The sequence below is a fragment of the Apteryx rowi genome, unplaced genomic scaffold (assembly GCF_003343035.1).
Source record: "Apteryx rowi isolate R43461 unplaced genomic scaffold, aptRow1 scaffold_298, whole genome shotgun sequence".
In the NCBI taxonomy this organism is placed as follows: Eukaryota; Metazoa; Chordata; class Aves; order Apterygiformes; family Apterygidae; genus Apteryx; species Apteryx rowi.
In genome coordinates, this window is record NW_020449396.1 from 513,947 (window position 1) to 541,513 (window position 27,567).

General features: G+C 42.3%; 1 protein-coding gene across 1 annotated transcript in view; it reads left to right on the plus strand.

Annotated features, from left to right (window-relative positions):
• TECRL (trans-2,3-enoyl-CoA reductase like) overlaps positions 1 to 26,730 on the plus strand; it is a 60,552-nt gene extending 33,822 nt beyond the window's left edge. The window contains exons 4-12 of the mRNA XM_026069470.1: positions 754 to 857; positions 13,376 to 13,491; positions 16,177 to 16,282; positions 18,052 to 18,124; positions 20,210 to 20,253; positions 23,861 to 23,918; positions 24,651 to 24,736; positions 25,010 to 25,055; positions 26,603 to 26,730. Coding sequence (XP_025925255.1) covers positions 754 to 857; positions 13,376 to 13,491; positions 16,177 to 16,282; positions 18,052 to 18,124; positions 20,210 to 20,253; positions 23,861 to 23,918; positions 24,651 to 24,736; positions 25,010 to 25,055; positions 26,603 to 26,730 — 761 coding nt within the window. The remainder of the gene's footprint in view (positions 1 to 753; positions 858 to 13,375; positions 13,492 to 16,176; positions 16,283 to 18,051; positions 18,125 to 20,209; positions 20,254 to 23,860; positions 23,919 to 24,650; positions 24,737 to 25,009; positions 25,056 to 26,602) is intronic.
• Positions 26,731 to 27,567: the final 837 nt, after the last annotated feature.

Consider the following 27,567-nt stretch of genomic DNA (forward strand, 5'->3'; position numbering starts at 1 on the left):
GCAATACCCCATGCCAGTGGCTGTCAAGGTTTCCTAATACCCAGCTCCCTGCCTGTCTGCAAAAAGAGAACTAGATGCTGGTATTTTATGCTCTTCCTTGTACACTTTGGGTTCAACAGAACTGGAAGCAGATGGCTCAGAATACTGCAGAAAGGGCTCTGCAACGCTCAGGCACACATGGCCTGCCTAGGTCAGACAGCTGACATCAAAATCTTGGGCTGTGAGCCTTTGCCCAGGAAAAGGTTGCCTTCATCACGGTGGTGCCACCTATCGTAAAATAGCCTGGGAATGAAAATGGTCAGGCAAAAACTAGCAGAAGATGCCAATGACGGAGACACTGTGTAACAACTGCTTTCCCATTAGTCTTGCACAACAGAAGCGCTCTATGAAATTGTCTGTGTCTTGCATGCCATGTCTTGAATGGTCTAGATTAACAGAGACAGCATCACGACCATTGCTGTGTGTTGCTGCCCAGAGTCATGGCATCCTAATGCTTTTGTTAAAGTGAGGAGAGAATAACTCTCGTGCAAATGCTCTAAGCCACAAACCTGGAGCATAAGAGGCAAGTTACTTAAATGAATCAGAGTGCAAGTTGTCTCTTTTACATTTAAGGCACAGCCACTAGAGTGCAATGCAAATTGAAAAAAATGCTTTAACTCCTTGACCATTAATTGTGCAGCCTACACTTTAGCTGAGTCACTGAAAGGATGTGTGTTGCTCATGCCACTTCCTTTTGCCTCTTTATCATTACAGATGGGCCCTATTTGAAGGATTCCATTAGCATTCAAAGCCTTGCAGTTTCTTCCATCATCACACTGTATTTTACAGACCTGGGGCAGCAGGTCAGTTGGACCACAGTAAGTACATCCTTGTAACAATCAACACAATACATCTTAATGTACAATATGTTTTAGGATCAAATTACTTTGACTTCCTCGGCCTGTCCTTCCCCATGTCAAATGGTGTAATTACTTTATCAGCAGTCAAAACAGAATTAAATTGATAGTGAGCCAAGTTATCAATGTGCTAACTCAGACATCCAGTTAAAGATTAGAAGGTGGACATAACAATATTGCCTGAGGGAAAAAAATCAATTTTTAAAAACAATTTTAGCTTATCTTGGGTTTATATGCCTATGCAGGATCCGTAGCCAAACACATTCATTTACTGCATTGCTCTTCAGCTTTTAAAGTGGAAGGATATTAAAAAGAAAAAATGAATTTCTGGTAATCCTTTTACTAAAACAGGAAAATTATTAGATGGGAACGTCTGACTCCTTTCTTCACCCACAGACAGGGCCAAGGATGCCCAGCCAGGCTCAGGAGTCACAAAACTTTTTAATCTCTCTGTCAAACCTCTTTTGTCAAACAAAAACATCTGCTGTGAGCGGTAACACCTGTATCATGCTGTGGGTAGAATCATAGTCTGCTTTGCCTTTGGACTGCAGTTATTTCCTATAAGCACCTGTTGGAAGGTCGGGGTGGCAGGGGAGAGGCAACATGTTCCACATGAACCAGGCTGGGGGGAAGCCGAACCTTGAGGGCTCCTCTGTGCTGGATGCTATAGACTCAATTCTTTCACAGTCCAAAGACAAAAGACACTAGAAAAGCTTGAGAGGACAGTGAAGGAGTGGGATGTACAGCGAGCTTTCCTACAGCGCACATTGGTGTTAGAGCTCAGAGTAGCCTCACTACTGGACTGACCTAGCATGTTTTTGTGCGCTGTGCTAGCCGGGATAACAAGCTACAATTGTAAGGGGCAACACAGCCCGCATATGTACATTAGGCAATGGGATTCCTGATTTCTGCAGTGAGAAACATGAGTAAGAACCACACAGCTTGGAAAGCCATAAAAGCCATGATATGATTATTCATAGCAATTAAAAGAAATGGTCAGTTGGTTACAATTCTTTTAATGAAGCAACTGAATAATTTTTAACTGTTGTCATGGCTGTGGGCCAAATTAATAGACTCTTAGAGCAGGCAGCTCACAGATCCCACCCTGTTCACCTGGGGTGACCACATGGCCCACTGACAGGCCGCTGAGTGCCAGCTCTTTAAGCAGTTTGCAGATGATACACCGGTTCCTTTCACCAGTGGGTGTACAACAGTTTCTGCCAACCTCCTCTGCAAACCTTGTATTTCCCAGCAGAGAGGGCAAAGCACTGAATAACTTTTCTCTAGTCCAGCCCTCCAAAATCTAGACAGCCCAAACCTACTCCAGACTTCCTGTATAGCCCAAGCATGGGGCTGGTGCACAAGAAAGGAGCTTCTTATTGCCCTTTCCGGTATTGTGCTTCTAAGCAAGGAAGAAACCTCTGTGCTCAGAGGATAGGGACAGGGTGCTTTGTAGATCCTTACTTCCTCCATTGCTGAAGGGGTAATAGAGCAGGGTATGATCTGATCTTCACACTGTCCCAGCGGGGTAGCAGTCACTAAGGCTTAGTAAGCACTCCTACAAGTCTCTTAAAGAATGGACATGCTATTCTACAGCTCCTTATCAATTAACCAGTGCGTTTGAGGTGGATGTTACAGCTAGAAGCTGTCCTGACCTTGGGATATTACAGCTTCTGGACCAGCACTATAAGGCGACCTACCCACCTGTCCAGCTCCAGGTCATATGCATTTCTCACTCTCCACGTAGCCCCTAGCAGCACAAACTCTGGGGAGTTTTAGCCCTATGAATAAAAACACAACCTGTATCTAGCCTTCCCAGTTCTAAGACAGGGCCTAAACCCCCAGGTGGCGTCAGGCAGTTTACTTCAGTAGAGTTAGGCCAGTTCGCATTGCGAGACCTACCTGTTTCAGCAGAGATCTGTCAGGTTACTAAGGCTGAGGTTTTGCTGCATGGGGCCATACTGATTAATGCTAGTTGGTGTCCTGTTTCCCCCCAACCCATCCCATGACCTCTCCAGCATTTTAACGTCATCCCCTGTAGACCTACAAATGGGGAATTTCCTCGCGGAGCAGAAAGCGTGAGTAATGCTGCCTCACGTTTGCTACAACTAAGTAATCTGCAAGATCCTTATTTATTCTTTCCTTTCGTGGTGGTTTATGTAGCCTGAGACAGTAACATAACTAAAGCTTAATATCCCATTATAAATAGTACAGTTATGACTAGGCATTGATACTGCAGGTGGTGGCATTTTTTTATGATTTAATCTGTGCAGAAAGTTGGCTCCATGAGTTTCTGAATATTCATCTTATCCCATTCTGTTCCATATCCTAAATTATCTCAGTTCTCAGTGAGAGAAATCTTTTTCTTAGCCACATCATTTAGTTTGAATACTCAGAGATTTTATAGCTAGTCTATAGCAATAGAGAAAAAGTGCATGGAAAATTGTATTTTAACAATAGCAATTAAAAATGTATTTTTACACAGGATGTACAGTTTTACTGCTATTTTTACTTTGCTTAGAGTTCCTGTTCAAACCCCCTTGCTGTTCTATAATATTTACGCACACAGTGAAAGACACTTCTGATTTAAAGGATTGACATTTAAATAAACAAGGCACAGGATAAAAATATTCTTATCTCTTGTCAGCAAAATGATAGCTGAAGTATAAAGGGCCAGATTCAGAATGCCACATTCAGGTCTGTAGTCCAAAAATAGACACAGAAGCCCATGGAGATTTGTTGGTGCTCCAAAGGACGATGCAGTGAGCATGGATCTGGCTGGGGGAAAAGCTAAGCACAGAGGTGGATCCGAACTCCTAGCATCCTGGGGCTTTTCATCTGAGTTGGGATCTCACGTGAGATGCTCACTTGAGGAGCAAGAAGACTAAGTCTTCTCCTGGGGATTTATACTAAAGGCAGCTTATGGGTATTTTAAATGTAGGAGGAGAAGGTGGTACCCACCTCAGGGGGAGCAGTACCCTCTCCAGACATGTTGTAAAAGAAAAGATCAAAACTGTTGTCTGTTCCCAAAGCAACAGTTTGGGTCCCTAACTCTAGGAGCACATTTTGAGTTACGGAATCTCAGCTTCCCTTTTGGAGCATGCCCAGTCTCTGATTTACAGTCCTTGCCAGATGGTGACTGGTGACTCAAGAGTTTGTTGTCTCCTACTGTCTACTCTGCCTCTCCATTGGAAGTTGCTACTTCAGAGGAAGGATATTTCCTTTGCAGCCTCTGCCTTTTTAAAACATGGTTGCACGGTGACCAAAATCTGTTTGGTGTGTTGTGGTGTGACAGGCCAGACATCTGCTGGGGCTCAGACTGCACCACAGCTCCCAAATCAGCTCACCAGGTTTTCACTAGTTCTAGAGGTTGGGTTGCTCCAAAGGAGGACAAAAAGGGGTGAAGAATTTGCAGGTGTCCTCTACTGGAGCTATTAGAAGTCAATCACTTTTGACAACAAGGCCTTTTCCTGGGATGACATAGGTGCAAGCCCAAATGCAGTTGGTTCTTACAGAAGAATTCAGGCCCACATGGCTCATCTCCAGAAGGTATTTTAGGGTGAAAAACAGTTTCTTCCCATCATGGCTTCTGTTAGATCCCTCTCTGTTCTGCCTTCTTTTTTATAAAACAAATATTAGCCGAAACACATAATTTAATTCTGTGCAAGCTTTATCAATTCCTTTACCCTACCTGGCAGGGGTTACTTTAGGTTTGCTGACTGATGCCGCAGAGATACTAATGGGAGCTGAATTTACAGATCTTTCTGTCTCCTGCAAAAATTGTACCCCCAGGGGGTTTGATATTCCCACTGCTGGATGATGAGTTTTTATTTAATCTCTGTCCAATTTTGGGTCTAAGCTTGTTTGACAGAGACCCCTTCTTATACACTACAATGTAACATGCAACTTTTTGAAATGTGGTTGGCATTTTACTCCTAAGAATACACACTATGGCTGTTATCAAAAGGAAAAAGAAAGCCATTCTTCCTGTTCAGATTCAGACTTCTGTCAAAGCTTTCCTCATCTGAGCAGTGATTGCACTTCCTGATTTATCAGCTTCTGTCGTCTAGTTGCCACCAGGGCAAGCTACCAGAAGGATCAAAATAGAACTGAGAAAATAGCATAAAAGTGTGAAAAATATATTTTACCCCCAAGTCTCTGAATTTCATAAGAAGGATTAACCCTGAAACACACTACTTTAGTAAATATTTTTTGTAACTGTAACTTAAAATTAGGGATTACTTAAATACTTCGACTTCTGGGAGCCTTAAAATACTGAGGCTGGCAGCAGAGCTGCTTCATTTGCTTAGATTATAGTTACTTTGGCTGTAAATTCTTTTTGCGTTCTTACACTCCCCACACACACATGCACACACACTCACTCTGTGACTGAGTCCACACAGCTCTGATACAAACAATAAATAATCACAGAGAAAACCTTTGATCTGAGCTACCACTTCAACAGACTTCTGCGAGTGTGTATCGGAGAGCTAGCTGAAAAATTGAACTGTTTTTAATAGGTTTGAAATTATATTTTACATCATTTTCCTGGAATAATCTCAATTTTTTCAATGATTTAAGACTTTGCTCAATTTAGAAATGTAGAGGCTACTACTTCTTTAAATCTTAGAAATCTGAAAATTCATGTTTTCACTAATTGGTCTGTTCCCTTCTGGTTGGCAAGCAATATTATCACCAAGTTAGAGACTGTGGAAAATGCACAAGAAGGCAAGAGATCCATATTTGAAACTTTGCTTTTTCTACTGCTTGTGATTCCGTAAAGCAGATATACACAGTGGGGAAACACGTGTTGTATTGAATAATTAGGTGTGCCTGGTCTCTTGGTGGGAGGAGAGTGCTTGGATCAAAGTGCCTCTCAGGAACAGCTTAGGACACTTTCCTTACTTTGGCAACGGGAGAAGAGATTTTGATAAAGGTTTATAACCTCCTGATGGGATGTAGTAAGAAGCACAGACAATATAATAAATAAACAAAGAACCTAAATAAATAAAATAATAAATAAAAGAAGAAAGACCGGATCTGAGGAATTTGGAGGAAGGGGAGGGCTGGGAGTCCCCTCAAAATCTGTGGTCAGTATGAAGAAGACAGATGTAAGAAAATTTGTTTAGTCATTGCTTAGGAAGGAATTTGAGGTCAAGGTAACAGAGATGGCTGAGGGTCTGTAGGATGCATCGGTGAGGAATGTCAGTAAATATGTTTTTCAGTGGATACATATCAGAGCTTGCATATTTTGTGGCCAATTCAAATACAGTTGTGGGACAGAATCTTCCAAACTGATAACACGTGATTATGGAAATGTAGTTACACAGAAAGCTTTGCAGCACTGCCAGAGAAAAAAGAACGTGTCATTTTGTGTAAATCTGTGGGCAGCTTAAGAACGACTACAACACAAAGTCCCAAAGAGAAGGAATTCCCCAAAAGTTTCTTCAACTCTAAACCACTTGGACTGATAGAGAATTTGATCCTAGAAGAAGATCTCCAGGTAAAAAAAAGTCACTATTTCCTCTACAGCCACTTTTCCGACTAGAATTATTTGTAACGCAAGGCACCTCTCCTTTCTACAGCTGACAGTTGGTACTTGGCAGAGATTTCTGCTTGAACACATAATATTACACACAATAAATGTTGCTCTACCTTGGTGCAGCTGGCCAAGTCCTCAGCTGATCGGAGTCAAATGCTGTGAACTTTCAAAACATTGTAACCTTTCACAAAGGCAAACTACACACACAAGATCAGTTTTATTTTTCTTTTAATTAAGTCTAATAGTTTCCAGCCTCCAAGGTTATCAGGAGAAAACAGCTTGCTTTTGCCTGATTTCTGGCCATGGTTTTATATTGTTTGGGCCCTTCCTTGGGCCACATACAGTTTTGGCTGTTTCTTACTGCCCAGTGGCAGCATGAAATCAACTGATAAGGGCAGAGGAGCCCTTTCTCTTGCTGAAGCTGCCCAACTGACTGATTGGGATTCCTCAGATGCTGCTTCTAATAAGGCCAAGAAGAGCGTTACAATTATTTCTCCTGGTCTCAGCAACAAATGCCACAAGCTCATGATGAACCATGCCAGCGTGACAATTCTTCAGGTGCCAAAGGGAGTTAGGGAACTACTTATAAAATTAATTCTAAGAAAGGTGAATGTTTAGTTGCTGTTGAGCACGGTATAGGCTGCAGAACCTATGCTTAAGTCTTTATATTGATACCTTTGAGGTTTTGCTGCTTCAGGCGCACAGACAAGATAGAGGGAATTCAATTAGCCTAAACAGAGCAAGCTGGGGTTTTTCAGTTAGATAAAGCCTTCTGCTGAAACCAGTCCTGCTACTAAAGGAACAAGAGGCCACTCTATGTACGGTGCGGATGAGAGCAGTCTCTGCCCTATCTGTATTCAGAGGAACTGCAGAGGTAGACAACTGGTCAAACTCTCCCCAAATTTGTGAGTAGTTTCAGTCCCTCTAACATGTCTGTGTTTGGCAAAATTATGATGTGTGGAGAAGTTTTGTCCAGCCATTCTGGGGGTAAGGAGAGCACAAAAGAGGTCAGTGAACCAGTGTTTGGGAGAGTGAGCTGCTTTGCCCATGCTGTCTGATGACCTTGATAAGTCACTGAATTTATATCTCAGTTTCCAGATCTGTGGCAAGAAAATAACAGTATTTTCCTCTTTTGCAAAGTGCTTTGAGGCTTCTAGATGAAAAGCACTGTGGAAGAGCTAGCTGGGGTTATTAGTGTTTAAAAGGTGTTTAAAAGTGCTGTTACATTTAGGTGTCTACATAGCAGATGATGGCTGCACATTTTAAAATGATACTCATTATAGGCCAGATTTCAAAATGCTGTCAAAGCCCTGTAAAGATTTGGCAGCAAATCTGAATTCACATCGCTGTTTGGTTACAAACAGAGCTTCAGTGCTTTGCTGAGAGTATATATATAGATAGATAGATACATATATATATATGTGTATATATACACACACACACACACACAAATGTATATGCAAGTTATAAGAAAAGCATTTGTAATTATCAGTGGTTTTCCATTTTGAGCAAGGAATATGCAAAGCATGTGCTCTCAGGGAGGAATCTTGCCCAGAGGATGAGGTGGTCTGATGCCACACCAGTGGTTTCAGACAGCTCAGGCTTAGGAGAAGAGACAGGATGGAGCTGTGATTTCTCCTCCTTTTCCCCCCAGAGGAAGCATAGGACTGGCTCAGGGAGAAGCCGTATGTGTCGCTGTTCACCCCCCAGCTCCTGCAGCTGCCCTCCCTAAGGCAGCCCCAATTTGCCTATGAAATCCTACAGCGAATCCATCCCTACTGCTGGTATTTGCAAGCAATACTGAGATGCAGCCTTGAATAGGCCTAAATACTCAGTCATCACCAAGTCTGTCCAGGCAATGGAAGTTTTAGATGTCCCTGCTTGCACTATTTTAAGTTTTGTAGAACAGATCTGGTAGATACTACATGAGAATTGGAACAAAAATCATTGAATATTCAAGTAGCCCTGAAGAATTTTCCTACCTGATACAAAACTACTATTAAGGATTTTTGCAGCAGATGAAAATACAAAAATTTTAAAAAGGTGAAGATTTAAAGGTGACGCTAAAATGGTGCAATTATCATCCCCAGCTAACTATAGGGTCTTTAATGAGGTACCAAAGCATATGAAGCAGAAATTGATCCACAAATTAATAATGTTTCTTAATGATCATTATCTCAAGAATACTTAGGGTTGGGATTGAAAAAGATGTCTAAGGGAGTTAGATGCTAAATTTAATGTGATTTGAGGATTTGAGGAATTCAGCTGTCTCAGTTTCCTGGGTTTCTCTGAAATTGTAGTTGCTCCCTGTATACTCGCATATAATAATGGTCTGTCTGTCTGTCTGACATGAGCAGATCCTCCTCCTTATGCAGTTCATGCTGTCTCTTCTGACCCTGACTCAGACCTGCAACTGGTGTCTTTGTCTCACATTTATCGAAGAAACTAGGCTCTGTTAGATAATTTATATCCTGCAGCTGTTTTTCCATCAAACAGCTACCCAGCACACGCTTAAGCTATTTTATGTCTTTGGCTGTGCCGAGAGCTGCAGGCAGCAGCCCAAAGCCGTTGTCCCAGCTGCAGGTATGCTCCCAGCGCACCCACCCCTTCCCGGCTTGAACCCAAACACCCCGTTGGCGCTAGAAAGGGAAGCATCGTGCCCAGCACTGATGAAGTGGGAAACTGCCCCTACATGGCGTGGAAAGAGCTGCAGGAAGGGATCAGCACGGAAAAGGTTGTATTCTGCAACTTGTCATCAATGCGATAATGTGAGACGATGCCAAAAGGCAACACGATACAAGCTAGGGTGCGTTGAGCAGTATTACAGAAAGGGCACATCATAAGCATTACAGAGAGGAATTAGCTGATGCCCTCGGACAAAGATTGCTAATCTGTGGGCTTTTAGTTTATAAAGGTTCTTGGGGACTTTTTTCAGTTTCCCTCCCCTATTTATAACTTCCTTTTGTGCTTTTCTGCCTTTTCTCAACCAGTACGCACAGTACTATTAATTCACGTTAGAATCTTCCCATTCCCTTCAGTGGTCCCGTTGGGATGGTGTCAGGCACTAACGCAGCTGCCCCTACCAGCCGGAAAATTCACCTCACGTTCCCTCTGCATTACAAACAACAAAGAACTTTAAAGAGCTTCTTTCGCCTCTTTTGCATTCAAATCTCCCTAAATGCACCCTCTGCCTGATGAGGGCTGGGATTATAATCCCTGTCCTGGTCGTTATTCAGTTCAGTGAGGTGCTATTGGCACAATAATCGGAGAAAAGCATAAAAAAAGAGGCCTCTGAAAACTCTGGGGAAGCTGGTCCAATCTAGTTCATGCAGGATGAAATGCCTTGCTGTCTTAAGAATTTTATATCCTGTACTGTTTTTTCATTTGTCTTTAGCTGAATGAGGGAAATAAACACGTTGGAGGCTCCTATATGAGCTTTCTTTCGAGATATTTCAGGTCGCTGTTTTGCTCGTTATTTAGCAGATGCATCCAGCTTAGGTGTTGCTGAATCCCAGGGTCCCCAGGGACCTGATAATGCAGATGCTCGGAGACGCTCCAGCTAAGCACCTTGTATAAGGAGCTCTTGGCTGCGAGAGGTTTGCCCCAACAGCAAAGCTCTCCCCAGGCTGCTTAGAGGTAGCTAGAGGGTATCATGCCAGACACTGGAGAGGGGGGACAGTAAGAGAACTGGACACTGCAAGATCTAAAACATGCAATTGAATGTACAGATGCGGGAGAAAAAGGGGCAATCTCCTAATTTGTTTCTCCAGGAAGTTAATGATACTTCTGTTGAGCTATGCGGATTTTAATGGAGATGTAATTCAATATTCTCCTCCAGGAAAAGATCTTTGTTTTTATTATGGCCCACCATATTTTGCTACACCAAATATATCAAAATAATCTATGCAAGCCCACAAGATTGTAAAGAAGTAATTTGCATCTGAATATTGGATGTTTTTTGACATTTCTGCAGAACAGAAATGCTCAGTGTTTTCAATGATCACTTTTTTGGCTTTTATCAAAATTATATTTCTTTTTTTGCAGAAGCTACAAACAAGTTACAATGTCTTTATTTTCAGTTTTCTTGTTTAAAATTTCATTATTATTGTTTTTGAAAGAAATGTCAACAAAAGCTAGTATCTTAGTAATTTCCTCATATTTTTGAGCATCTGTAAAAATAAGAGGTTGACTGATCTTTAACACACAGCTAATACCTCTCCAAGCACAGCAATTTGGTCTGATTGTATTAGTCAACTATAGGATGTGTATGAAGATACTAGCTAGGTTTAATTGTGTATATTCATTGGGAATCAATAGTAAAAAAAAAAAGAAAGAAAAAAGAAAAGCTTGCCTTTGGTTGCCAGTGTTTAAAACTGATGATAATTTTGTATTAATTTAGGGCTACCTTCCCCTTCACCCACCTCAGCTCATGGGATTTGTAGCAATGTTGCTCTGCCTTTCTCCTTGGGACTCACTTGTCATTCCTGGTCAATTTAAAATTCCTGGTTCAGAAAAGAAGAGCAGATGTCGTGGTGTGGGAGAAGCAAGAGAGGGAGACACAGACTGAAGCTGACCCACAGTGTCCAAAAAAAAAAACCACCACAAAAAATTGGACCTTATCTTCTAAAATTGAATGCTACCAACCCCTTAGCTATGTTCCAGCAACGTGATGCAGTCATGACAAAGGCAAACACAGGCTTGCCTGCCAGACAGTTCCTACTTTGCCTGCCAGACTCTGGCCCGGACGGCATTCCTCCGTGCGGGTGATTAATGCTTTGTGCTGGATGTGCCCGACGCCCAGCCCCAGCCCGCAGAGCGCCTTGAGCATGGCAGTGCTGTTCCCGCTGCATGCCATCAGCAGCTTCTCTAAATTGCTCTGCGTAGCCTAGGGGAGTCCCTGCGTCCCCTCCGTCCCGCCAGCGCACGGGTCAAGTTATCATGCGGCCTGTATTTTCGGCTGTCAGAGAGAGGCTGGATTTTCTACTCATCCTGTGCCTTTCCTTCTCCTTTCAGCAGCTGAAATTAGCCAAAGGGTGAGGAGGGAACACTTGGTACAGTGAAAAGTAGCCACAACTTGCTGCCAAGTCCTGCCAGTCTTTCCCTGGCAGCTTTGTAATACATTCATGCCAAGCAGAGGATAAAAGCTGGCAGTTATGGGTGTATTTTGTGGTGCAAGTCTTCGCTGAGAGAAAAAACTTCTTTGGAGAAAGCAGCTCACTCCAAGGTCTCACACTGACCTGCCCAGACCATATTGCCTGTGCTCGTGTTTCCTACACCAACATTTTCTGTGTTTAGTGTATTAGGTAAAGATCACAGCGACTGTCTCTTGCAGTGTGTTTGCAGCCCGCCTAACATGGTTGGCTCCCACGAATAGACCAAAAAACAATTACACCAAAAATCTAATAATCTTTCGGTCCTGATGTGCTCCACAACAAATGCGTCTTCTCAAACATTCCCTGATCAAATGTGTCCATACACGCACACGCGCACACACACACACACACACACATACGCACAGGCGGCTGCTCTTGGGATCATGCAGAATCTAAATGGAGCATGAAAGCCACAGTGTCACGTTGAGCAAAATAAAATTTGACATTTTTCTTCTAAAGAAGACTCAAGTCTCCTACTTCTGGAGTCTGAGTTCTGCTATTACAGACTGAGATTTCTGAAGCCCCCTGCCCCAACATAGGGGAAAAAATGGTGCTGAAGGGCCCCAAGCAAGGAAACCTAATTGTAGACTGTTTCCGCAGGAAAACCTCTCGGTTGTTTCAAAGCTCTTCTGAAGAGAGTTTGGAGGAACACTGCATTGTGGGTCTAGGTGCCTGCCAAATCCTACTTTTGAGAAGGGTAGTCTAAATTAAATGTTACTCCTTAAACCGCAGATATTTATTCATTACGATTCTATAGCAGTGCAAACAGCCACCTTGAAGCTGAACAGTCCATTAGTTATGAATCTTTATCCCTTAAGCAACGTTATGCACTTGAGTTATGATTTGCCAGTTACTGTCCCTTGTAAACATGTTGGGCTACACCACTTTAATCCAAGATTTCATTCCAGTGGGGACAGATAATCAAATCCAGATCTCGTATCATTCTAACCACATTATACTTCCTCCAGCTGTTAAATTCTTTAAAGCGCTCATCGATAAAGATGGATAGCTTCCCGTGAGCTGTCTGTAGCTCAGCGGTCTGCCCTGACAAAAGGCGATACCTGGCTGTACGAAAGCAAAGCCAGAACGTCGAACTGAGGGCGACTCCTTGCGACCCTGGGACTGCCCCTTCTCTCCCGCTCCAAGGCCGCTGGGGTGGCTGCGCCCGGGGCTTCTTCTGCTGACGCCTGCATGGGGCGGAGGCCCCCTCCGGCGCTGGGCCCACGTTCAAATCGCCACACCAGGCGAGCGGGCCCGGTTCTGCCACTGCCCCCTGATTTCAAGCCACGATCCCTCCCTTCCAGCTGACCTCGGATGCTAGCAACCGGCATCCAAAGTTATGTTACGCTTGCTCCTCTCCTATGCAGTTGGCTTTGGATTGATACATCGCTTGCTTAATTGCGAAAAACACTGGCACGAAGCAAGTTGCCTTCTGCTTTTGGGGCCTGCATTTTCAGTGCTATTAAGATTCAAATAGGCATCTGATGGCACAGCTGAAAGTATAAAGAGGAGATAACTGTCATTTTGAGCTTCTTCCACAAAACCTTCCTGACTGGGTTAACGTTCCACACAGAAACCTCTCCCTTTTTTGCTAGATGGATTTTACTCCTTTGCTAAAGAGACAGCAGGAAAAAAAAAAGTCTACATGTCATTTAAGTCCTCAAATGCAGCTAAAATGACATTTGAAGGATGAATAGGTGTTGTGGATAGGGTTATTCTTTTTCTCATGCCTTTATTGGTACAATTTCATAGCCTGATACAGCTATTTTCTTTTTCATTTCTAGTTTTTTCTAACAGAATACACCGGGCCTCTTCTAATATACCTGCTCTTTTACATTCGCCTCTCAACTATTTACGATCAAGTGGAAAGCACGAAGAACTTCCGCCACCCAGTGGTTCAGTAAGTGACACGCGTGAACTGTTTGGTGGAGGACAGGGAGCCAGGGGGCTCCTGAGAGGGATGATGCTGAGTGTCCAGCACAGAGGAGGGAGGTTACAGAGGGTATGAGCCAGCTTTCCCACCCCACCCAAACTGCTCTTCAGAGTCAGTGGGAGTTTTAGATTGTTCTTACAACATGTCGGTATTTCAGTAACACTCATTAACCTGATCAAAAATAGGATACCAGTTGCAACAGTCACTGCATCTGCTCGCAATGGGATGTAGTACTTGCCGCAGACAGAGTGCACTCTAGACATAAAAGCTGGACAGAAGGTGAAATACTAAACAGAGAGGGTAGTAAGCCAAAGTCATGCTTGACAGAGAGGAGAGGACAAAACTTCAGGTGTTCCACGTCCCAGTCTCTTCACAGTGCCTTCCAGCTCCAAAGGGCACGTGAAAAGATGGGTAGCATCAGCATTCAGAACAGAAGGTAACTACCTCCATGCCAGCTCTCACCTAGATAAAAACAAGGAAGTATTTCAAGAGGTCTGTGTGTCATGAGTCAGGTCAAGAACAATTGATTAATGGAGAAACTTAAGCAACACAGGAATTCAGAACTGGTCATTTGCCTTTGGAAACTAAACTCTTCACAGGGTAATCGCCATGGCCACATGCAACATATTTGAGTTCTGAAGGAGTTTTAAGAAACAAAAATCTTCAGTGACAAACAAAAATAAGAGCTCATCCACTGTTACAGAAGAGTAGAGAGCACATGTTGTATGTACGTGTACACACACATACACACACACACAAATACAGAGAAGCTCATACATAAGTATACATCAGCTAGCCTTTCTTCTGTCCCTCACTCGAACAGTAATGCTAACAAGAATGAGGAAACACTTCAGGTATGACGCCATAGGAGCTGACCACAAGGAAACACATTCTGGTACTGGTTCATCTGCTAGAAGTCAAGAGTATGCGAAAAAGCAGTGAAGAGAGGACAACCAATTGATGTGACTTTTTAGGAAAAACCCCTGCCCATCCCAAGCCCATTTGAAGGACTCTTGGAGAAATAAAGCAGACCTGATTCATGGGAGGGGTAAAGAATGGCTACAGATGAGAAAGTAGCTAGCAGCTATGCCTGCTGACTGCCGGGGGGGTTCAAGGCACTGCTATCAGCAGCTGTGCCCCTCTGCAGGATGGTGGCTAGCGTGCCAGGCTGGGAACTTTCATATCTAAGGAACTGGCTTCTCTTCAGTCCAGTTTCCCCTGCTGTGGGGGCATTTGCATCTGGCAGAGGGGTGGGACATGATCAGAGAAAGCCCATCTGTCAGCTGTACGCGTCAGAGCATCAGAGCTGGAACGGCACACAGGGAACCAAGAGACTCCAGAACAGTACGGCTTCCCCATAGCACTCGGACCCGCTACATAGCAAAGAAACGCAGTAAGTAAGATTGCCGTTTATAGATGGAGGAACAGAGACTTGGAGAGAGAGTAAGGGAGTTAGTGGAGCTGGGAATGGGAACACAGAATTGCTGAATTCAAACCCAGAGCTACAAGATTCTTGCCTTCCTCCTCTTGCTCATACACTTAAAAGGAGAGAGCTTTTAGTACCACAGATGAGCCAGAAATACCTTTACCTTCTTTCAAGTGGGCAAGGAGCACACAGAAACCGTCCAGTGATCACTCTCAAAGGGTTCATTCGAGGTCCCCATCCTAAGCTGAGTTAAATTTAAAATTCCCGGCAAAGCTGAAAGTTTGCTCTGGCCTTTAGTTTAGTCATTAATTGTTTGAAATTTTCATAGCTCAAATCTCTCTGGTTTAATTATTTTGAAATTGTTTAATCTTTGACTCTGGCTACTATACAAGATGTGTAATAAAAATATTTGAGATTTCACATGCTGAAAACCACTTTTCTTTTATGTCTTATAATTGGCATGCAGTGAGACAGGCTCTGGTGGTATGGTAAATGTAACCAAGATAAAATGCCACCAGGAATCACTCTTGACATTTGTTTTTGAAATTCAATCTTTATGAGCTGCAACTCATTCTCTGAAGCAAATCAGCAGCGCCTGTTATTGTTTCATAACCTTCCTCAAAAGAGAATCAGTATCATAATTTCTAGAACAATTACCACATTCCTTTGTAACTGGGTACAAAAAAGCCATCACAATGGATTAACTTCGCAACAAAATCTCATTTTGAGTCCACGAGGAAATGAAATACAAACTGCCTCCATGCAGCTACTTGAGTTGGCAAAGGACAAGGAAACCATTCAGAAGCTATTCAGAATGTTTGCAAATGTCAGACACATCCTACAGGAGCATTAAGGTAGCCTTAAAATGTGGGAGACGTCTTTTGGAAAAGCACGGCAGACGTCTGCTTGTGTACACAGCTGTCCCGTTTTAATGTCCTGTCAGGGCCATGTATCACATTCAGAGCTTGAGGAGCTCTTTTTAATTCAAGGCTGGTAAAAATAAGTTGCTTCCCTGTAAAATGGAAGCAACTTTGTATAACACTGAAAATGATTCCATTAATCTTTGGCTCCAGATGCTTCAATTAAGACAAAACCTTAAATCCTAAGATTTCAGTACAACTTTGCAGTTTTGGAATATTAGTCCTTATTCTTTTTGTGACAATAAACTGTGAAGAAATAAAAAGCAATCTTTCACTTACCTTCATTTCCCTTCTTGTTTTTTCCAGCTTGGCCTGCTTCTGCCATTGTTTACACTATACCAGACATCTTCTGGAGACGTTATTTGTTCACAAGTTTTCCGGAGGGCACACTCCTCTGAAAAATATGATAAAGGTAACAATATATTTATCATTTTATGTAAGGCAGAGAAGATACTCATATTAAAGCAGTCCTTTGAAGAAGATAGGAAAATTAAAAATAATCTACTTTCCAGCTCCAGCAATTATGATTAGTCAAAATATAACTATAGGAAGAGTCTCAGGGCCATGTCCCCAAGGACATGAATAAGAATCAATGTCCATTTTTGCTGCTGCATATCAATGTTCACTTTGACTCATCCACCCAGTGAACTGATTGTCATGTCCAGGATATTTTTCAGACTGACTGCTACTTTTTTTTTTTTTTTTTTAATGAGATATGCTGCTGCAAAAACTAGAAATGATGACAGAAATCACACTCTACTTCCTTGGTGCAATAAAAATATGGAGTAAGAGACAGCTCTTGCATTAGGAAATTAAAACCAAATTACAAATAGAAAAAAATATGTTCTCATTCTATAGATGGAGGCCTCAGGGAGGAAGATACTGGGCTGCCTAAAGTCATCTGGCTCTTTAGTAGACCTTGAATTTCAACCATTTGTCATCATCTCATAGGCTCTCCTTCCTCTTACTTTACACCCTCAATCATTTTGTATCCCCTCCATCTCATTCAGTGTGAGGGAAAGATCCTCCCTTTTAAAGATTTGCAGAACATTTACAGTTTTAGTGAAGGAGATAAACATATGTCCATGGTAGGTGGCTTGGCTCCATTCCAGTCAGAAAGGAGCTAGTGAAATATGCACAGCTAAGGATGCTGTCTTATGATGCATGATGTTTGAAAATAAAGAGGAATATAAGCTAGAGCACCTACATGGCTTTGGAGCCAGAGTGCCACATCTGAAATGATTCACGCAGGGCGTTACAGACCCACCGTGACTGCTGTTCCCTAGTGTCTGTGGTAGACCTGCCACAGCAGCACTGTGTAAAAACACGAGAAAGAGGAAGCCTGACTTGCTGCCCTTGCACAGGGGACAGAGCTGCAGCCAGCCCCAGCGCACTGCTCTTCCTGAGACCGTACGGAGTGCAAGGAGGTCCTTAAGCTAGACATGTAGAAAGGCTTTATCCAGTAACCTGCGGTAGTTCCAGTTGGTCGGTTCGGTTGGTCATCTGGTGGGTTTCGTTTTTTTCTCGTAGAAGGGATGGGAGCAGTGACCCTTAAGCCAGATTATCTCCAGTCAGAGATATTCAGTCTCTGCTTGGGCTTTCCCTTATCTCTGTGGTTTCAGGAGGTGGAGGTTTCATTTGTGGATGAGGTGGTCCTGAATCCGTAGGTGCAGGTGCAGCATGTGACTCAACTGCATGAAGCTCACATGATTTTAATGGAAACTGTGTGCCTTTTCTGCCTATTCATTTTTGTTCTTTAACATCTCAGCTGGTTTACCGTACTGTTTGGCTAGCTCTGTCTTGGAAATGATGAGTTTAAGATATAATCACAGCTCAGCTGCTTGAACCAGCCCTTGATTTTTAATAGCTCAACTCAGAGAAATGTCCCCTTCAGTGGTAGAGTTCCCTCACTCCAGAGAAGAAAACAAATGCCAATTTCTGCAACAGACATCAAACTCATTCAGCACACTCTGAAAAACCTAAACTTACTTTCTTTTGTGCGTGTGGCCATAGAGCATTTTAAAAAATCTATATTATTGTTCCTTAACTCAAGAAGCCACTGCAAAGTTGATCAGTGATCATCTGGGTTTAACATGTTACTAGAATATATATATATAAATTTACAGTTCGTAGTTTCTTATGGCCCTTTCTAACAAAAGAAGTATCTTCTGTCCATTCCAGGGCTGTGCCTTTTACTGGGGATTCACTTCCTGGATTGCATACTACATCAACCATCCACGGTATACACCACCATGTATGTACACGTAGAGCACAAAATTGATTTTGGTTTTAAAAAGGTTTTGGTGTGCAACTTTAAGTTCTCCAAAATCAGTAGAGGTTTTGGCCTAGACTTCAAATCCTATGACTAATCTACCCAGAGATAAGGCTCTTAGAAGGAAGATTATGGCAAGGGTGGCGCTCCTGCTTTGTCACTAAACATATGTTCTTGTTCAGCAGTGGGTACTTGCTGTACAGTTTTACAAACAGGAGGCGTGAGCCATGCGGAGGAAACAGAAAGTGAATCAGTGTATTTTGCTCATCTTCACAATATGTTTGTTAAGAATACATGAGAGAACTAGAGCTAGCTCTGTTTTCTTGGAGAAGAAGAGAGATTTATTTGCTGAAGAAATGGCCTTTTTTTGTGAAACCAGTAAAAGTCAATCAGATATTGTTGAAAAAAATGAAAAAAAAAATTCCCTTCTTTTTTACTTCCAGATTTCATTCATCATTTTGTACCTTTTCATTATATTTTATTGCTATATTGTTATTGCTTTCTGATTTTTTCTTCTTGCCTGCTCTTTGAACTTTTATTTTATTTTATCATAATTGTCATAACTTTTGTTTCCTGCTACTTTTTTGGGGTGGCATTTTATCATTGCCTTTGTCTTCCTTTTCCTTTGCAACTGATACATATCTATGAGCTTTGGGGAATGTATGATTTGCTTTGTCAGTTTTAATTACACATCTTTGTATTCACAGTGAAATATCTCATTTTTTTCAATCCAAAAGTTCTCTCAAGTGGCATTTGCTTCCATTTCAAAATAATACAAAAATTCAGTTTAAAAATGATGTGATTCATTGAAAGACATTTGAATTTGGTGTGGCTTTGACAGTAGTGCTGCAAACAAGGTGGAAACCTGAGACAGAGCTCTTAGCGGTCCAGGCCATCAGATTAGTAGGTGCAGCTTCTTTACTCATTTATAGAGAAAAGTATTTGCTCAAGATGCAGTCTGAAGCCAGAAACCTTGTTCACTCCTCCAACTTTTTCAACAGAGAAAGCCTTCAGAAGAAATACTTCTAATTCCTTGCCACTGCTTTAAAATGACATTTGCAGGTAAATGGAGCAAAGCTCTCTGGCATAGTTAGATGGATCAGTAAAAGGCAGATGAGTTATTTTGGATGCAGGTGACCTCCACAGTCATACCCAGAGGTGATTATTTTGGGGACAGGTAAGGAGAGGCAAGCAGGTAATTGTGGAGTGGCAAATTAAACCAGGCTGACAGGGACCCGTGACAAGCATCTGGTTAGCAGCTACATACTCGGCTGTTGACATGTGCTGGCCGTTCTTGGGGCGAAGTTTTAGTGTATGCCCTTGGCATCACAGAGGAGTCGTGCACCAGCCAGAGAAAAAGGGCTCTCGAAAGTAGAGGTTCGATGAGACTGGGTCAGTGAAGTGAGGTACGTGCGATTTGTGTCGCTCAGCCGTGAACAAGGCTTACAGGAGAACTGCAACCCTATGGAGATGCACATGATACAGCACTATGGGGACAACAGCAGAAAGGAGATGCAAGCAAAGGGCAGTTAAAAACTGCAAAGGTTAAATGCATCGCTTGCATGGTCAGACTGTGAAGCACACACTGGATATATAGAACAGCCTCACTGCTAAAAGCATAGTAATGGATAGGTTATGTCTTGGATTCTCTGCTCATGGAGGTAAAAGGGCCTATCCAAAACACACGGCTGAAGTGGAAATCACATGCAAAAGATGTAATTCCTGGCCTCGTTCTGGCACTGACCTTCACATATCCCTCTCCTTGCCTTTCCAAGCAATATAGCAACTGCGACTGCTTTGACAAAGCACTTGGAGTTGTGAGGCTGACAAATGTTAGCTAGGAAACGTTCGGTGAAAACTGCCTTGAGATGAGTGGTGAGGACACTGGCATTTCCTAGAGTGCTGCTACTATTTGCTTTGTCTTCATATTGTGTGATAATACTCACTCTTTCTGCAGAGCCTGTCAAGAAAGAACTATTTCTGCTCCTCAGCACCAGATTAATTTCACCCATAGCAAACCATGTGCACACTGTAAAATGCAATTTATAATTTCATTCTATTTTCTAGCATTTGGCCACAGACAAGTTTCTTTTGCTGCCCTTGCTTTTCTGGTATGTACAAAAATAAAGTGTTATTAATGATTGTGGAATAGGAACAACTCACGATTTAGCAAAATGCAGTAATGCTGCTATGCAGCTGTGTTTATATATGTCCACTCCTGCAGCCCTATGTCATTTGATTGGATGTAGTGATACATATAATCAATTAAGGTTTCTGGGCCGGAAAGTCTCCTAGTATTATTTGCCTATATACAGCTTAATGTAATGGTGGTACGTGTGCTGTGCCTGAGCACCATGAGAACATCTTCTGCATTATTGCTACTCATAATTGTGCAGAACATTAATATTTAGACAGATACAAACTTGCAATTTCTAAAACACTAAAGAATTATATCCTAATCAGACTTTTCAATAGCACTGTGTTCCCTAAATAACTTAATTTCTACCCTCAGCAGCTATTAAAAACAATAAAAGATCCCTGCCAAAATGGGTGAAGCCAAGGGAAAGCGCGGTTGAGGAAGGACAGCCAGCATTTGTTTGTCAGCCTCGTGTTTAACCCTGCCTTTATGTAGCTATGCTTACAGATACCACTTCTCCAGTGCTGGGATTAAACTTTTCACCAAATCAGGAGGAAGGGGCTCTGCACGGGACCACAGAGAGATGAGGGCACTGCTGGCATTTGCACAGCTTTCTCTAACGGGGGTCCCACGAGGGGCAGAAGTTCTGAATTACAGCATTTTGGTCTCGTCTGTGCGCAAAGCAATGCCACGGACAATCGGGATGGCTTTAAAAGGCTGATGCCCCTTGAGGGGGAATTTGTAAGAAATAGTTCACATGGATCATTTTGGAGAATGTTATTGTAAGGCATCGACATTCAGGCTATTCAGTACAAGTTAAAAGAAACTGTTTCCTAACAGAATTTAACACCTGTCAAGTAGATGGCAGGTCAACATAATCTTAGCTGGGAAGGGAGAGGAAAACATACAGGTTCACCCGCAGGTGACTGTGAGTGCAGAACCTGAGAATGCTGAACCTGATGTTTCAAAGAACGCAACTGTAAAGAGAGACAGAGGCTCAGTAAGAAATTATCCCATGCAAACGTATATTCTCTTCCATTCGGTATTGGTGTTGTACTTGGAAATGCTGAGTATTAACTCACCCAAACAGTCACGGGTAACTAAAATGATCAGCACCTTTGAAAATCAAATACAGACCAATTTCCAGAAATATGAGAGGAAAAGAGGACAGTAACACATCTTGGCTCCTCCAGGCAAACGCTATTCAGAAAAGCACTCCAACAAGTCCTTAGCCATATTCAAATGCTTTCGTACATCAGGACCCTTTAAAGATCACAGTTTTGGCAGTGTTTGTCTCTGGGGTTGGCTGTGCAGTCCTCTGCTTTTCCTGCCTAAATAAGGTATAGCACAGACATGCAAAACACTCGCATGAAGAAGTCCAAGCGCTCGGTGAGGCTCGGCAGCCGAGAGCCGTCACCTCTCACTGCACACCAGGAGGCCGTGGCGGTGGCGGTGGCGGTGGCGGCGGCCTTCCAGAGCTCAGGGATTACTTGAAACCAGGGAAACCGGGTGCCTGAGTATTCACTGCTACCGGTAAAACTAGTCCTTGTCAGAGACCCTGCTTTGGAAAAGCCGTCCTTTTCAAATGACACATACTCGCTCTCCTCAGCGAACACCCCCTGCTATAGCTTTTTATGGAAAAGCTGCCATCGAGCAAAAGAACGGGTCCTCGCGGGGTGTTTTCTGTGAGATGTGGCAATCCCCTTCCTATCTGCCTCGGCAGCTGCTCTGTGGTCTGAATTCTTACAGCTCTTTGGAGAACTTTATACCTATGGAAACGCAAACTCTTCCCATTCAGACCTTGTTCTGGCAGGTTCCCAGACACTGAATTTTAAACAGCAACACACAAAATATGATTTGAAGCTGTTTTTATAGGGTTCTAAAACATATGAATAAAATATTTGGAAGATGTCTTTTTTTCTCTTTTTAAGGCTTGTCTTCATCACATATCCCTGATTTAAGCATATACATCTGCACTTGCTGTAAACAACAGTAACGAGTAATTTGTCAGCAGGCCCTTCTGAAAGATTCTCATATTCAGAGGAATTACTCGAAGCTTAGCAGGGACATTTTTCTCATAGGGTGCACATGGAATATAAGGAGGGGGAATGGTATGTAGACCTCAATATTGCAACAGCATAAATAGCGCCAGGCTTTGTCCCCCGGTTCCCCACAGCCCCACATTTCAGCTTGCTGAGACACTGACTACAGGGCGGGCTTACATTTAGCGGTACTTCTCCATTTAGAGCATCATCAGCCACATTTCTAAAGAGGAACATAAGAGCTAATTACACTTGCATGCAGCTGCAGACTCAAAGGTATGCCAAAAAAAATATCCCTGCAGAAATGCCCTTTGCTTGTTTTACTTATAATTGATAACAGAATTAGTAGGTGCTAACTGCAGTGTGTAAACCTCTTTGGGCCACAGTAGCATGTGCATCGCACATTGGAATAGGTATAGTGTTTCATGAAAACGCTTTTAACTTTGAAGCCTTTTTCTTTAAAATCATACTGAAAAGAAATAATACTGTTCATAGCCCATAATAAAAAATATGTACATTAAAATTACTTCTAATGCTGTGGCTACAATTACAGCTTCTGGTATAATATTTTATAGTAGAATTTCCTCATCTGCTTATTTAATTTTTTACATCTGTTGTTTAGGATAGATGACAGCCAGTTAGCTGTAATTAAAAAAGAATAAAAGGACTGCAGGATTTGACCCGTGACTACATATTCATGCAGAATAACAGCTTTGCTAATAGAACTGATTTAAACTTGCCTAAAAAAAACAAAAAAAAAAACCCCAAACACCACGGAAATCTCACTGCCAAAAACGGAGAAAATCTTCAGCAATGCTTTCAACAATTTTCTTTCTGATAATGGCACACTTCAATACAAAATGAAGTTACATATTCCTTTCAATTAGTTTTATCTGAAGTTTGTTATGGTTGACTTTTTGAAAATTGGCTCTCAAGAATGACAATCATGTTTCCCCTTTTTTCGCTATTAATTTTATAATTTTACACTTTTAATTTCTCTGTTTTTTAGCACTTCCTTTTTTATTCTGATTTCTTAATCTTTCCAGCTTTGCAGAATTTTAGAATGATAAATTAAATAAGAAAACGTAACTTTTTAACACTGCCTTTTTTCAGTCTGAGGGGAGAAATCAAGTCTTCAAACCCAGGAATGAATAAAACTCAAGTCAGTCTGAGACTGAAATGTATACTGCATTTCGATCTTCATCATAAAAAAAGGTGAAAAATGAAAACCATAAAATTAGATTGTTATACTGGTAGGTTTTCTGTCTCAGGTATTGAAACTGGTTTTCTCACCAGTTCCCACCTCACGTATGGGGAACGCTTTGCTTTTGATTACAGTAGTTGTAATCAATAGTGAAAGCTATAGAAGCATCGCTAAACCGGTGCTCAACTTTTCACCTCCGTCTTTGTAGGCTCGAGTGAAGGCGAACCCGGCCGCCGCCGCTCAGTCAGACTAAGCGGTAGTGGGGGGTGTGCATGTAATGCACTTCCCACAGCGTCTTAGGCATATAACTGAACTATTTTTTTAATGTTTTGCAGATATGTGAAGCTGGAAATTACTTTATCAATGTAGCTTTAGCTCAGCAAAATCATTCAGGTTTGTCTTTTCTCAGTTTCCTCTTTGTCTGTTTAAGACTGAAGTATGCTTAACCTATCCATCTTCTGCTGATGTGCAGTAATTTATATGTCTGCATCCACAGAATAAAGAAAGATGAAGTAGGTACTATGTCATCAGTAAGAAACATTAGCGACACTATTGTTGTTCCATACTTGCAGCAAATTTATCTTAATTACGAACAACTGCAATTTAAATATGTATTTAAGCATTGAAGTTCTCTAAAGCATATTGCTGATTGACAATAAAGGATTCAATTTTAAATAAGTTTCAAACCCTTTAAACTAATTTGCATAGTTTTGAGATACATATGTATCTCTCATGCCCAGTACACACACACAAACGTACAAATACACAAACATAAACTCATGAATACCTCCACAGTAGGTAAGAAAATACTTCATCATGGTACCGTCACCTTCACAGAGAGAAGCCAGTTTCTATTCCAGGAAGCATTTCATGTGCTGTAGGTAGGCAGGTGCTTACCTTCTTTGTCACAACGGGTCTAATGCAGTTTAAAAGCAGCAGAAGCCAAATAAATTTATTAACGCACTCAGTGTCTGTAAGTATTAAGCACAGTATCGTTGCCAGAACCCCAAAAGAAAATGTCACCTATGTTACCCTCTGTAGGAGCATCATCAGTGATAAAGTTGTGTTCCCCTCCTGCCATAATAAAACCATGGTTTTGTGGGTTTTCTGTTCTCTTTCATAAAGGAAGTAAAGCCTGTTTTCCAAGTCCTACCTACAACCCTTTCACATGGCTCTTCTTCCTGGTGTCCTGTCCCAACTACACGTACGAGGTGCGTAACTGTCTGGGGATCGCGTGCAGGGGGTAGGTCGCTGTGTTGCCGCTGCACATCGACCCATCTTTGCTGTTTCAGAGCCTTCTCACTCCCACAAGCGCTTACAGGCTCCTCGCTGATCCAAGCACTTTCCACCTGTCTCTTCACCCCATCCAGCACACTGCGCCGTCTCTTTCTAGCTAATTTTCCTCTCTCCCTTTTCCTGTGTGACTTCCCCCTCCGGTGGGAGCTCTGAACTAGAATTAACATCGCTTTTTTTCTTTGCAACAGGTCGGGTCCTGGATTAGTTTCACAGTGATGACCCAAACGCTGCCAGGTAAGTTTCAAGCTGCATGAAGATAGACTCTTAAGTTGTTGTTTGTGGAAGTGAATTCTGTAAATCTCAAATTTGCCCCAAATTTACAACATATGAAATATTGCCATCAAATCCCGTGTGACTGTATGAAGCTTCAAAGTGCCACCTTCAGAAAGCTGCCGAGAGCAGCTGCACCATTTCCAGCCAACTTCTTTTGATCAAAACCTGCTCTCTGCTATTTGTGAAATATTGTTGTTTCTTCAGTTTTCACAGTGCAAACAGACTTTGAAATGTAATAAAAAATTGTATTTTCACTTATAATTGATCATTTCTGATATAGGGAACTTTCTTTTCATTGTAAACCTGGGAGAGTACTTCTGAAAGGGTGAGGAAAACAGATGTACTGAGTATGTGTGATGAGTAAAGATACAGATTTCTGAGGGCATTTCCCCTGTTGCGTACATCAGGAATCCATAACAACCGGCTGCTTAGTAGTGTTTGCAAATCTTGCTTGAGATTTGCTTGCTTGCTACCTAACCTGCATCTTTAGGGACCTAAATACCCCTGCAAATGTTGTCTATGGGACCACGCTCACCAAAACATTCACTTTTTAATTATTTCTCCATTAAAAATGGAAACCAATAAATACTACTTACAAAAAGTTGCCGCAAATGCTTTACAAGTGGGAGAAGACGGGAATTTCAAAACTGCACTCAACTGCATCATGCAAAAACTAAATTAAAACTTTCATTTGGGGGGGAGGGGGAAGAAGCATTAGGCCCTGGTATGGGAATGACCTGAAAGTTTGTTGTTGCAGGGCTGCATTCAGGGGGCAGAGGGCAACACCGGTACCCCCATTCTTGCTGTGATTGTCCCAAACCTACAGTTTGCCCGGATGCCAAGTTAATGTTTCTGATCCCCCAGCACATTTTAAGGAGGAAAGGGAAATGAACTTGCAGAAAGCACCCTCAGAGGCATTCTGCACTCGCTGCCACTTAGCCTGAAGGGAGAGCTACCTGAGACACCTCATCCTGAGGCCCAAAAACCACTGCAGGCGCCCGGGCAGCTAAAGTCCGGCTTTGTGAGACCTAGCTGCCAGGTACCTAAACCCATCACGGCACCTACTCTCTACTTGCTCCAGGGACCCGCTGTGCCTCTCTGCAGTAGGACATTATAGCACGGCTCCTTGCTATGGTTGGGTGCCAAAGGTAAGAATGAAGAAGCATTATAGACCAAAAGTAAACCAGAAAAATAGTTAAGAAAGCCCATGGAAAGGCCTGTGTTGAGACTGCATCACACCAAAGGGGGCCTTATGATTTACAGGGAACCCATAGGGGATATACAGTGGGTGCAGAAGATGTAAATAGCTTCTGCGTGAATTCTGCAGTGGCACCTGTGAGCCTCAGGATATGCTAACGCAGCCACAGCAAGGCCGAGAGCAAGGACAGCATTAGCCTGTCTCCACCTACAGAAGAGACGGTAGACCTTTTCCATAAATCCTCTTGTATCCACAGAAATGGACAGCCAAAGAAAACACATGTTCCTTTTTTTTTCTTTTTTCTTACTAGTTGGCATTTTTGCTTTCCTGATGGTCATCCAGATGTCTCTCTGGGCCAGGAAGAAACACAAGCTGTATCTGAAGAGATTTTATCCAGCGGTGCGCAGAAAAGCAGCTATGATTCCTATCATCTTCTAAGCTCTTCACAAGAGTTGAAGCCTAAATGTATAGTTCAATAACTGACTCTGAACATAAATGAGCCATTTCATTCAGTAATCAAAGTCGGTCTGAGGAAGAGCTACTGCATATCTTTTTCAGAAAATTAACAGATCAAAACGAAGAGCTTTTAATTAAGTGAAAAGAATGTGGCTCTTGAATTCTTGGTTCCTGCTAAAAGATATGATTTAATTAGATTTTGTGTAATGGAGCTAATTGGGAAGGGACAAGAAAATTGCTCATGCTGGATGTTAGAATAGATATTTAGCTGGTGTAAGTAGGCACAGATTCTGTTAAAATTAACAGAGTACGGCTCACCTGCGTGCATTCAGGTCTGGTGATTTTAAGGTTCAATGTTAGATGTTGACCAGATTCTCTGTCTTTTGCATCAGAAGATGTTTCACAGCCTTATTTTTATTAAGCTGCACAGAAACAGCACGTTCTGCTTCAGCTCCTCTAAAGCATCACATCAAAGAATGACTGGTGTGCTGTTAATACAGTTTAGTACAGCTTTACAAGGTTTTCCTCCCCCCCCCCCTTTTTTTTAATTGAATCTGATAGCAAATTGTTCAATACAAATTTGCTTAAAGTGATCACCGCAGAGAGGTTTATTTTCAAGTAGGCAGATCAGCCTCGTCGTCGCAGGAGAGGCCTGCATGTGAGGTGCTTCCCATCTTGCCACTAATTTTCTGAGTGGCCTGGGGTACATCATTTCCGTCCAAAATGAGCCCTCCATCCCCCATTCCCGCACTGAACAGTTCTGGAGGCAGCAGGTGGCTTTCTGAAGCAAGCAGCGAGTTATGATCCTCTGGTTCAGTG